This window comes from Artemia sp. Qi Xiang Cuo, chromosome 4 (genome assembly GCF_049724085.1).
Source record: "Artemia sp. Qi Xiang Cuo chromosome 4, ASM4972408v1, whole genome shotgun sequence".
NCBI classification, from domain to species: domain Eukaryota; kingdom Metazoa; phylum Arthropoda; class Branchiopoda; order Anostraca; family Artemiidae; genus Artemia; species Artemia sp. Qi Xiang Cuo.
In genome coordinates, this window is record NC_142797.1 from 17,952,371 (window position 1) to 17,965,796 (window position 13,426).

The 13,426-nt window shown below is 34.2% G+C and overlaps 1 protein-coding gene across 2 annotated transcripts in view; it reads right to left on the bottom strand.

Moving 5' to 3' along the window:
- Positions 1 to 11,696, bottom strand: part of LOC148952838 (NADPH-dependent diflavin oxidoreductase 1-like) — a 134,229-nt gene extending 122,533 nt beyond the window's left edge. Inside the window, exons 1-2 of one of the 2 annotated variants that reach the window (XM_089088125.1) lie at positions 11,559 to 11,690; positions 9,671 to 9,864 (exon numbers count right to left, since the gene is read on the bottom strand). In XM_089088125.1, the coding sequence (XP_088944251.1) occupies positions 9,671 to 9,711 (41 nt within the window). In that variant the 5' untranslated portion in view covers positions 9,712 to 9,864; positions 11,559 to 11,690. Of the gene's footprint in view, positions 1 to 9,670; positions 9,865 to 11,558 lie in introns of both variants that reach the window. The other variant, XM_089088124.1, reaches the window with a different exon arrangement.
- Between the last annotated feature and the right edge of the window lie 1,730 nt (positions 11,697 to 13,426).

The following is a 13,426-nucleotide window of genomic DNA, read 5'->3' on the forward strand; positions in this document are numbered from 1 at the left end:
ATCTATTATTTGAAAACTTGCCAGTGAGACAGGAGAAAGTTTCACATTGATTCTGCAAATAAGTACAGTATATTAAAATAAAAGCTTAGGATAATAATTATATATTATTTTCTTTTTTCAGTTAATATACAATTTGTTCAATAATGCACCAAATTTTGGGGATGAGTGCTTAAAAATGATATGTAGACCTATTACTGTTGTTAAAAGATAAACTTCACTATTAATTATATTTAATATTCACATAAAACTATAAATTTAATTTCAGTGTCATGCACATTATTGATGGGGTAGTGTCAAATGTGGCTTCATCCTGATAATTAATTAAAAAAGACTTTTTGCACAAAATAAGTTTTTCAAAAAAAGTAAAGAACTACATTAAACCAAAAATTAACAGAAATAGAATCAAATAATCTACTAAGCATACAACTACCACAAATCATTATCAATAAATAAATGAAACTCAAAATAAACAGAGATTAAAATAAGTCAAACTCAAAACGAGCAGAAATTAATCTGGGTAGGGTTCTAAACCCTCTGCTTTCTAAAAGTCAGAATATAATTTGTACTTTACAGAAAAAAAATCAAATAAATTGACTGAAAAAAAAAATGTGCATTTTCAGTTTAGCATACGTATGCTGATATTTATTCCTTAAAATCTTAAGTAACTTTTGATTTCTTAAAGTTATAAAAGTGAAAACATTTAAAAGAATTTTTTTTCAGTAAAGCACAAATTATATTAGGCCTATATTTTGTTCTTTTTTGCAAATTATATTCGCCCTGAGGGATTTGGGGGGGGGGGGGGGGTCTCATCCTCAAAGACCTAGTTTCCAGAATTTTGAACTACGTGAAAAAAATGGCTATCTCAAAATTTTGATTGGATGTGTTTGGGGAAAAGGTGGGCGTGAGAGGGGGGTTAGCTGCCCTCCAATTACTTTCGACTATTACAAAGGGCACTAGGCCTTTGAATTTCCAATCGAATGAGCCTTTTTTGAAGTTTCTACGACAACGCTTTCTATAAGAATCTTATATATACCCTTGCCCTGATAACATACAACCCTTGCCCTGAGGGCTGTGGGGGAATGTCCTCCTCAAAAACATAATTCCTATAAGGAAATCAATTACGCTGAACAAAATGGCTGCCTCAAAATTTTGATTGGATGTGTTTGGGTACCCGGAGGGCATGGGAAGAGTGTTAGATGTCTTCTTATGACTTTCGGCTATTAAAAAGGGCCCTATCCCCTTCGATTTCCAATCGAATGAGCACTTTTCGAAGTTTCTACGACAACTCCTTCGATACGAAGTGCCCTGGTATGGACAAAAAAAAATAAAAATAATAAATAATACATTGTGCCAACATCGTTCTTTACTTAGGCAGCGCGATTGTGCTGCCTATGATTAATTTAAAACTTTTTCCACAAGATAAGTTTTTCAAAGAAAAGTAAAGAGCTCTGTTAAGCCAAGAATGAGCAAAAATAAAGTCTTATAGAAGAATATTTGCAGATGAAAAAATTAAGGCTGAATGTTGAAAAGAGTGAAGTTGTTATTTTTAAAAAAAGGAAAACAAGTAGCGAAGATAATTATAGATTTAAAACTAATAATAAGGAACTTAATGTGAGCAAAATAATAAAATATTTTGTATTTTTTTACCGGAAAATGGAAGTTTAAAGAGTAATGCTGATAAAATAATCAATAGAGGTAAACTGACCATGTCTGCAATTTATAGAAATCTGACGATAGTGGGAATTAGAAACCTAAAAATGCATAAAAGAATATTTAATACAAAAATTTTACAGAATATAGAGCAGAGATTTGGGGCGGTGAAGCGGCACAGAAGTTGGAGTCCCTCCAGCTCCAGTATTATAAAAGACTGTTTGGATTACATCAGACAACTCATTCACAGATTCTGAAAGGTGATATGGGCCTGTTTTTGTTAAAACTATGTAGGTCTATTTTGATGCTTAGATTTTGGTTGAAGCTCATTAGGTGTAATGAAGATAGAATAGTAAGAGCTGCTTATTATCAGATGTTGAGTTATGGTTCGAAAAAGTTGTGGCCATCCCAAATTAGGTCATTACTAGAAAGAGTGGAAATGCCTTACTTATGGAATGACGGTCTTGGTTCCCGTGATCTACCAACAAATTTAGTAAGCCAGGTACGAATTATCTTAGAGGGTCAAGAAAATCAGTATTGGCAAGGGCTGGTTGTAAATTCTGCAACATTGAATCATTATAATCAGGTTAAACCTAGTTTTGGAGAGGAAATTTATTTTAAATTCAATTTACCGGCTATGATTTTATGTCGATGGATTCAGCTTAGGGCGAATTGCCTTCCAATTCAGAGCAGGCAAATGGTGTTCGACAGGGGGATAGTACATCCTGATGGTCGGTATTTGTGTCCTCTTTGTAGGGATGAGGACGAAGATTTGGACCATTTTCTCCGAAAGTGCCCGGTGCTCTCTGATATAAGGAAAAATTACTTATATGGGATGGTTTTGCTGCTTCCTAAAATTTTACAAAGTAGTAATCCAACCACAATATTTCGTATTGGTGCGTACATAGTGAATGAATTAGAAAGAAGGAAAAGTTTTTACTATTAATTATTATTAATTATATGGATTTGAACTTAATTTTCTCTATAAAACACCATGAGGTGTGTTTTACTATCCATCTTCTTAATGTGTGTTTCGTAATTTGTTCTGTAGTGATTTCTTTATTTTTCATAAATTTTTGTGTGTATATGGCCCTTGGGCTTTTGAAATACACGATCTATCTATCTATCTAATCTTCCAAGTGTAAAACCACCACAAATTACTATCAATAAATAGATGAAACTAAAAACAAACAGAAATTACAGTAAACAGCCAAGTCACACTCAAAACGAGCAAAAATCAACATGAGTAGGGCTGATAACCCCTATGCCCTATCAAGATCAGAACACCATTTGCGCTTTACTGAAAAAAAAAAAACAAATGACCGGGGATTGTCAGTTAAATAGATATATACTAATACTTGTTTGTCAAGGTTCTGATAATTTTTCATTTATGAAAATAAGAAAAGTGAAAACATTTCAAACGTATTTTGTTTTCAATAAAATTCAAAATTGATCTCGAAATTTCAATCAGATGCATTTTGGGAAAATACGAGGTGTGTGTGTGTGAGGGGAGAAGGTATCAACCCTCTGATCACACTGAATCTCAAAAAGGGTACTAAAACTTCTGATTAGCAATTTAATGACCCCCCTCCGAAGTTTATACGATCACCTTTTCTATATAAGACTTAAATGTCCCCAGGGCATAACTTACAACCCTTGCCCCGAGGGCTGTGGGGGAGTTGTCATCCTCAAAGACATAATTTCCGGAGTTTTCATTTACGTTTAACAAAATGGCTATTTCAGAATTTTTATTGGATGTGTTTGAGGAAATGGTGGGCGTGGGAGGGAGGTTAGTTGCCCTGCAATTACTTTTGACTGTTAGAAATGGTACTGGCTCTTTTAAGTGCAAATTGTGCTCTGGTCTTGTGAAGGCATTTGGGTTATCAGCCCTACTCATGTTAATTTTTGCTCGTTTTGAGTTTGACTTGGCTATTTGTTTTAATTTATATTTGTTTTAGTTTAATTTATTTATTGATAGCAATTTGCAGTAGTTTTACGCTTGGAAGATTATTTAACTTTATTTTTGTTCATTCTCGGCTTAATGAAGCTCTTTACTTTTCTTTGCAAAACTTGTCTTGTGGAAAAAATTATTAAATTAATTTCTGTTTGTTTTTTATTGACGCGGTCTTTTTCATGGAAAAAATAATATTGTATATCTTTTCAGTTTTCTTCAACAAGAATCCTTAATGTTGGTTGCTATTTGTATGTTGGAGGAAATTTTTCAACAACTTTAATCCTGACACAAACAGCATTTTTTTAATTTAATTTTGAAGCTTCTGAAGTTGACCTGACAAATAAAAGTTAATATCATTTCCAAAAGATTGCATCTATGCTCTTTGACAATCTGGATGCACACACTCTTTTTATTCATTTAAATTGTAAGAGCAGCAGTAGTAACAGTAGTATCCCAAGAGTCTCAACTTAATACCCCCAGTCGGTTTTGATTTATTATTGAGGTGTCTTATTAGCAATCATTTAACACAATGCCTTTTGATTTATTTTAAAGCAACATTTATTTTTAAAGCGTAATGAGTCAACTGCATGATTGTGGGGGGTTGAAATGCCTAATATCCCTAAAGACATAATTACTGGACTGTTCTACTATGCTGAACAAAATTTGTTGCCTCAAAATTTTGACTGGATGCGTTTGGAAAATTAATGGGCTTGAGAGAAGGGTTTCTTGCCCTCCAATATCTTGTTAATCTTAAAAGGACACCAGACACTCGTGCTGTAATTGGACTGCAAGAGGGAGGACTTCCCCCTTCATATATCTATTAAAAACATTTTAAACAAGTAAAAATAAAGTGAAAACATTATAAATGTATTTTGTTTTCATTAAAGTGCAAATTATGTCCTGGTCTTGAAAAGGCATGGGGGTTTTCAGCTCTACTCATGTTAATTGTTGCTCGTTTTGAGTGTGACTTGGTTATTTATTGTATAATTTAAATAAACAGAATACGTTTAAAATGTTTTAACTTTTTAAACTTTAATAAATTATTAAAACTTTAAGGAATATACATCAGTTATATGTGTACAAAACTGACAATCCACAGCCATTTTTTCAGTAAAGTGCAAATTACGTTCTGGTCTTGACAAGGTATGGGGTTTGTCAAAGACATAATTTCCAGAACTTTCAACTACACTGAAGAAAATGCCTATCTCCAACTTTTGATCAAATGTCTTTTGGGAAATGATGGGCGTGGGGGGCTTGTTGCTCTCCAATTACTTTTGACTAATAAAAAGGGCACTAGCCCTTTCAATTTTCAATCGAATGAGCCTGTTTCAAAGTTGTCTATGACAACAAATGGCCATCTCAAATGGCAATCCAACGAGCCCCCTCCAAAGTTTATACAATCACCCTTTCTATATATACCTTATATGCCCCCAGGGCTTAACTTATAACCCTTGCCCTGAGGGATGTGGGGGTCATCCTCAAAAACATAATTTCCAGACCTTTCAATTATGTTGAACAAAATGGCTATCTAAATGAATTTATTGGACGTTTTTGGAGAAATGGTGGGCGTGGGAGGGGGGTTAGTTGCCCTCCCATCACTTTTGACTATTCAAGAGGGTACTGGCTCTTTCAGTTTCCAATCGAATGAACTGTTTTCGAAGATTCATCGACAACATCTCAAAATTTCTATCCAATGTATTATGGCAAAATACAAGGTATGTGGGGAGTATCCACCCGCTGATCACTTTGAATCTTAGAAAAGGCACTGAAACCTCTAATTACCAATCCAATGAGCCCCCTCCGAAGTTTGCACGATCACCCTTTCTATATATACCTTATATGCCCCCAGGGCATAAATTACAACCCTTGCCCCAAGGGTCCTGAGGGGGGATGTCATCCTCAAAGACATAGTTTTCGGACGTTTCAATTACGTTGAACAAAATGGCTATCGAAAAATTTGGATTAGATGGGATTTGGAAGATAGAAGGCGTGGGAGGGGGGTTGGTTGCCCTTAAATCGCTTTTGTCTATTAAAAAGGGCAGTAGCCCTTTCAATTTTCTATCGAATGAGCTCTTTTCGAAGTTTTTAAGACAACAAACGGTCATCTCCAAATTTCTATAATGCATTTTGGGAAAATATGAGGTGTGGGGCGGGGGGTATCCATCCTCCAATCACTCTGAATCTAAAAAAGGACACTAGAACTTCTGATTAACAATCCAATGAGCCCCACCGAAGTTTATACCGTCACCCTTTCTATATATACCTTATATGCTGTGGGGGGAGGGAGGGTCGTCGTCAAAGACATATTTTCTGGTCCTATTAATTAGGTTGAACAAAATGGCTATCTCAAAATTTTGATTGGATGTGTTTCAGGGAATGATGAGCGAGGGAGCGGGGTTAGTTGTCCTTCGATAATTTTCTACCAATAAAAAGGACACTGGTCCCTGCAGCTTTCTATCAAATAAGCTATTTTCGAGTTTCTACGACAAAAGATTGCAATCTCAAAATTTCTATCAGATGCATTTCAGGAAAATACAAGGTGGGAGGGGGGGGGGGTATCCACCCTCTGATCACTCTTGAGTCTAAAAAGGGCACTAGAACATCCCATTTCCACTCAAATGAGCCCATTCCGGAGTTTTATGGTCATCGTTTCTATGTCTACCTTATATGCTCCCAGGGGATAACTTCTAACCCTTACCCTGAGAGGTGTGGGGGGTTGCCATCTTCAAAGACATGATTTCTGGACCTTTCAATTCTGTTGAACAAACGGCTATCTCAAAATTTTGATTGGATCTGTTTGGGGAAATAGTGGGCATGGGAGAGGGGTTAGTTGCCCTCTAATCACTTTTGACTATTAAAAAGGGCACTAGTCCTTTCAATTTCCAATCGAATTAGCTTTTTTCGAAATTTCTACAACATTAAACCATCATGTCAAAATTTCTATCAGATGCATTTTGGGAAAATACAAGGTGTGTGTGTGGGGGGGGGGGGGTATCCACCCTCCAATCACTCTGAATGTCAAAAAGGCACTAAAACTTCTGATTAGCAACCCAATGAGCCCCCTCAGAAGTTTGAACAACCTTTCTACAGAAACCTTAAATGCCCCCAGGGCATAACTTACAACCCTGGCCCTGAGGGCTGTGGGGAGGGTTGTCATCCTCAAAGACATAATTTCCAGACTTTTCAACTACGTTGAACAAATGGCTATTTTCATTAAATGTGTTTGGGAAAATGGTTGGTGTGGATGGGGGGATTAGTTGCCCTTCAATCACTTTTGACTATTAACAAGGGCACTGACCCTTTCAATTTCCAATCAAATGAGCCCTTTTCGAAGTTTCTACAACAACTCCTTCAACACGAAGGGCCCTGGCCTAAAAAAAAAAGAAAAAAAAATTGTGCCCACAATGCTCTTTGCTTAGGCAGTGCTATTGTGCTGCCTATGACAAATCGACATCATAGTCCCAAATGTAATACAATTTCTATTTGTCATCAAACTGAATATGCTATGCTATCAAAACACTTTATATATGCTAATCAAGAGGATGGGGGAGGGGGTCTGAAAATTGTTATAATCTAACAAAAGGCTAATTTTTTGTTGTTTCAACCTTTCATTTTCTGTTTATTTTTAAGCCAAGAGTTTTATTTAACTTGAAGATGTTTTTCTGATTTCTAAACAAAAAAAAATTCTTTGTTAAAAATAATATCAAACATTCAATTATTTAAAAATAATTGACACGGATCTGGACAATTGACTAGACAAGGAACTGGAAGATTCAAAATTTGATAGACTAATAATCCCTCAAGCGTAAAGAAAAGCTTACCCCAAAGGTTATTTTTCTATTAAGTTTAAGGCCCCCCAAAAATCCATAAGATTCCAAAAATCCAAAATCCATAACCTAAAAATTCAAAATCCATAGATATCTAATTCCCCAGCTTCTAAAATGCAAAAGCTCTAAAAAGCCATGATTCTTCAACCCCTTTTACCCCTTTGACAGAAATCATAATGCAAAACTCAATCCACCTTGTTGAAAAGTTGAAAAATCAACATGTAACTAGAAATACTAGGCCTGTTTTTTCACTCATCAATGTGCTAAGATCTTACATCTTTTGTCAGAAAACACTTGAAAGTGAAATCTTTGAACAAAGATCTTACATCTTTGGTCGTTTTTGTGCAAACGTCTTACATCATTCTGCTCTGATCAGCGGTCTGAGAACAATGATGAGTATATCATCAAAGTTCTCTCATCATTGTTCTATATGGCGAAACAGTGGCGGTCTTCATACTGTTTGCTAATATCAGTGAGCTGTAAGATCTTAGAACAAAGATGAGTTAAAAAACGATAATCTTTGCTGAAAGACGTAAGATCTTAGTGCTAAAAAACGGGCCTACTATCTTAGCAAGTTTTGATACAGCATGAAAAATGTGAACTCCATAAGTATTGTAAAAATGTAACTCCATAAGGGGAAAAGACCTCGCTGGTTGTTTCGCAGGTACTGCCTGTCTGACAGCTATACCAAAGCAAATTCTCATAAAAACAGTCATGCGAAATCAATCTTCTTCGTTTGTTTTGTATTGCTGTTTGGTTATTAAGCAATTCATGTTTTACAGGGTGCTTTTGTTGGGCGTGATATATTTTTTGACGTGAAGCCACTTTCTGAGAAGAATGCTGTTACAATTAGGCAAATATTTCACAACCCAGAGTATGTAATGGCCCGTTTCATTCTCAATCTCTATACAGGTATATTTAGTCACTTCCTTTTTTGAATTTTTGCTTCTAAATTTGTTTTTATTTAAAATTGTAAGCTTTAAAAATTAATTTAACAGGACCAGTCATTTAGATGTCCAATTTATTTTAAGAGTGTTCAGTTGAATTTATTCTGATTCAAATTAAAATCAGCAGAAAAAGAAAATCAGTGGAAAAATTTGGTTTGTCTGATTATAATCCTCTAGAAATTGACACTATCATGACTCTTGTTGCAAAATACAATAAAGTTTCCTTACATTTTAGGTTCAGAGACAGATTTTTGTTTCAAATTATTAGTTTATCAATAGGAATGGTTTTATGTCACTATTTGGCAAGTTTCTATAAGGATTTTATCAAAAATTCTGCTTCAGATAATTTTCCACTGAAGCATTCTTTCTTGAGCCCATTTTCTTGATGATGTTTTGTCTATTTGGGATCATGGGCATGATCCTTTGAATGAGTTTTTGGTGCATTTTTGGTTCCAAGTTACAGTTTATGCTGGAGGCTGAAGATACAGGCAAGCTTCCTATTCTTGGGTGTCCTAATTCTAAAAGGTATTTAAAACCTCAAATTTTCTATATACAGGAAACTTACTCACAATGATCATTATTTGCAATTCTGGACAGACCACTCCTCTTCTGTGAAAAAAGGCATAGCCATCTCTTAGCAAAGTTAAAAATTTTAAATGTTCATGTAGTCTCTGAGACAAGAAAGATATTTTGTTCTGCAATGGTTAGGCCTATGCCATTACACTTTTTGACCAAATTATAGAAGAAAAATTTAAAAGGGCAAGAGAAATGATAGGGCTATCCCCTATTCTTTGGTAAACTTCACAAAGAAAAATAAAAATTTTACAATGTCACTCTATATATCTAGACTCAGTGATAAACTAGGAATGATATTACATAAACATAGAGTATGTTCCTGGTGGAAATTTTAATTTAATACATATATACTTCAAATTTAATACAAATTAACAGCAAACCTGGATTGGTTTATTAACTAATTCCTTAATATGCATTATAATGATTATTAAAATATGAATAATTTTAATGAGTGATGAGTATAATATGCAGCATATAAATGCTAATGCATTAAAACTCATTAATTCCCATAAATTCAGTCATTTGCCTCTATTTTCCCAATTTGGTTATGATTGTGTAGACATTAATTCACTAAATATGCTAGTTAAATGTATTCACAAAAATTAAATACAAAATTTACTACAAAATTAATTTTCAATAGTCCCAGCTGTTAATTTGCCCTCACTTGGAATGAAAAAAAATAATTTTTATCTAGTATTATTAAATTTTTGTCATACCTGGAAAATAGTCTTTCTGTTTTCTTCAAAAATAAACTCATGGTTGAAGGTTTTTTTCCATTCCAGGGAAGAATAAACTAATCCTATTCTTGGTAGTAGAACATCTGGAGTAATGTGGAAAATTTTACATTGGAAGAACCCATCAATAGCTGGGAGAGAGACTACATAAGCACAAACTCTCAACAGACCAAAGTCTAAAAGTAAAAATGAATATTTTTTATGTATGTTAGCCCTCCAAGCTTTTGAATATCTAGATCATTTAGTTTGTTCTGACAAAGCAGCCTTAGCTTAGGGGGCTGGATGAATAAAGGGATTAATATATTCAAAAATATAAACAAAGAAAGAGTTTCAAAGGTACTTGCAGAAGGTCAGTTCCAAAGAAGAATAAAATCTGATTTGGAGAAGTAATCAGGAGGTACAAGTTTGTTTGAAGAATTTTAAGGATTTGGGGGCCAAAATTTTTGTTCAGGGAAAATCTAAAAATTTCAGAGATCCAAAAACAATTAGATACAGCAGAAGTACTGAAGCTGACCAACACTAGACAGACTTGTCAAAACAAGAGTATCTCCCATAGTTGACAACTGACTAATACTCTTGTCATGGCCTGTGCACCTACTTGTGGATATTTATGCACAAAGCTATACTTAAATGCCAAAGAGCTGAATGTGGCTCAAGAGCTGCAATAAATAAGCCACTACTCTAAACTGACTTGTTTGAGCATCACCTAACTTGTCAACAAGAATATTTTTGAAACATATTTTCCAATGGTAATCATAGTTTTTCTGTATATTATGAAGTAAGAATGGTACAATTGAGGCTATTTAGAAGGAAACATGTTATGAAAACAATTCTTACTTCATTATAGGCTATGCCATAAATATTGTTGTTAACACATTTTGAAAGTGCTTTAACTATACCTTACCCCTAGCCCCTCTCTTAATGAGCAAATATATAGCCAAAACTATATATTTCATAGCCAATGTGTTTCCTGTTTCTGAATTTCATCAGTATTGGTTTAATTTATGGGTACATGGGTTAAAACAAGAATGAAAGACAGCAAAATCATGGGAAATGTACAACTTGGGCATTAAGGGGGTGGGATCTGGGAGTAAAAATATGTTAACTATAATTCCTCTGCATGCTAGGAAGTAACAGTTGTTTTCTTAACATGTTTCCTTCTGAATAGCTCTAATTCTAGACTTACATCTTTTACTGTTTCTAAATATAAGGATTACAAGGCTAAGTGACTATAAATATTTAGATTAGCCAAGGCAATTTTGTGCATTCCATAACTGACATAAGCTAGAGACAATGTGACACACTAGTTGGCCATTTTTTGTATTTTTGCAGTTCATATTACTGACTTACAAATTAAATAAACATACCACTTGATGCCTTTTTTATGCTCTTTCCAAATATAATAATCAATTTTGATGAAAATGAATTTTACCCCTAAACCTATATGTGACAATTCAGGGTATATTCTTGCACATTTAGGGGGTGGGGGTAAATTTTATTTCTGATGTGAATGAGAGGCAAGTTTAAACGCTACCCCCCCCCCCCTACCATGCAAATATATACCCTGAATTGGTATAAATAGGGGTGGGGTAAAATTTATGGGTAAGTTTCTTACCCATCTATGGGTAATGATTATTATATTTGGAAAGAGCATAAAAAAAGACATTGAGTGGTATGTTTACTTTATTTGTAAGTCAATAATATGAACTGTGAAAAATTTACCCCTTTTTATGTTCTTTCCAAAAATACTAGTCAATTCACCTGTTAATTTTTTACCTTGTTAGGATCAAAATAATTCCTTCCAACCTCCAAACAGAAGCCTAGACTATATATTTTTGAAGAATATGTATCCAAAGTAATTAAAACAAACCTAGATAATAGCCTGCTAAGTGCTTCAGAAAATTCTTTTGCAGTTCCAGTTTGTGATCCATAAACTAGTTTCATGACTGATTCCTATTCATCAAGGGTTTTGAGTTCCCTTTGTGTGGAAAACTGATTCCTATTCAATACCAAAGATCTTATGATTCAAATTTTATGCTGAATAGTGCCATCTTCAAAGACCACAGGATAACCATGACAAAAAACCGAAAACACTTTCATAAATCTTCCAGTGCCGTTGAAACATACTTGATCTTTAAATGGAACCATTATTCGTTGTGTTCTAAAATTATAAAATGGAATTATGCTACAAGTATTGAGCTTATTATTATTCAATAGTGTAAATCTTATTCTTCAAGATTTTACTAAACGTCCTTCAACAACATTCTTTTGAATTAAATTCCAGCAGGAATTGAAATATTGGGGGGAGGGGAACCGATAAAATTTGGCTCTCACATTCCTGTTTTTTTTTTTTGCACTTCCAACCTTTTAATTAGTGCAATTTTTACTTATGGGGAGCACGTGCCCCTCAAACCACCCCCTGGAAATCTTTTAAGTATTCACCTTACCTTAATCATCATAATCCATTTGAACGCTTTAAGGTCTTCCGAACATGTAGTGTTTAATTCCTGAAAGATTTCATTAGCCTTCTTGGAAATATTATCCAGATTGAGAATTCATGGAACAGTCTACTACTAATTTTAAGATCGCAATGTATATTGTTAGAAGACGTGTTCGTAAGTTTTCATGTTCCAAAGAGTGCGAACTAAAAAAAAATCTTCTACCTTGTATTTTGTAGGTTAGATTTATCGAAAGATAGCAATTTCTGACTTGAATCGTTATTTGAGATATGAAATGTGCTAAAATTGAAGATAACCAAAAAAAATTATTAGAAAGGTAAATAAAGGGCCTAATAAATTATAGCATTTTAGGCAGTGGTATTTTAGTAGCACACGAAAGATTGGCCAGTCAACCTCAACACAGACTCTCAGGAATGAAACTCCCCACGTTGGGAGGAAGATTACAAAAATACGTAGACAAAATCCGTGGTCTCCTAAATTGACTCTGATTTCTAATCTGTAACTATGACACTCTGTCAAGGTTACAAAAACAATATTGAAAGAATTGGGGTCTTAAACCGTGTAAAATATAATTTATAAACTGAGTCTTATCGTAGACACAAAATACATTTTAAATGTTTTCACTTTTTTGACTTTAATAAATAAAAATTCTTAAAATTTAAGGAATAATTATCAATATATGGATATTAAACTGACAGTCCACGGTCATTTGTTGTTTGTTGTTTTTTTCAGTAAAGTGCAAATTATGCTCTGGTCCTGAGAAGGTATGGGGGTTGTCAGCGCTACTCATATTAATTTTTGCTCGTTTTGAGCTTGACTCGGTTATTTATTGTAATTTCTGTTCCTTTTGGGTTTCATTTATTTATTGATGGTGATTGGTGGTAGTTTTACGCTTGGAAGATTATTTGGCTTTATTTCTGCTCATTTTTGGTTTAACGGAGCTCTTTATTTTTCTTTTTAAAACTTGCTTTGTGGAAAAAGTTTTTTAAAATTAATAAAAGATAAACAGGCCAGTCCTTGGCATAATCTTAGTCCTCTCATAGCTCAGAAATTTTGGACAACTTCTTTATAGAAGTTATCCAAAAGTTTACCTACCTGGGATCCACGATTTATTCAGATGGCTTCCTTCTCCCTGAGCTGCAAGCAAGGCTATCCAAGGCATCTTCTGCTATGGGCAGGTTGAACCGTCACCTTTGGCGAAAAAAGAATATCAGTCGTTCAACCTAACTTCGAATTTTCAACACCCTCATCGGTTCTGTTATGCTTTATGAAGCTGAGT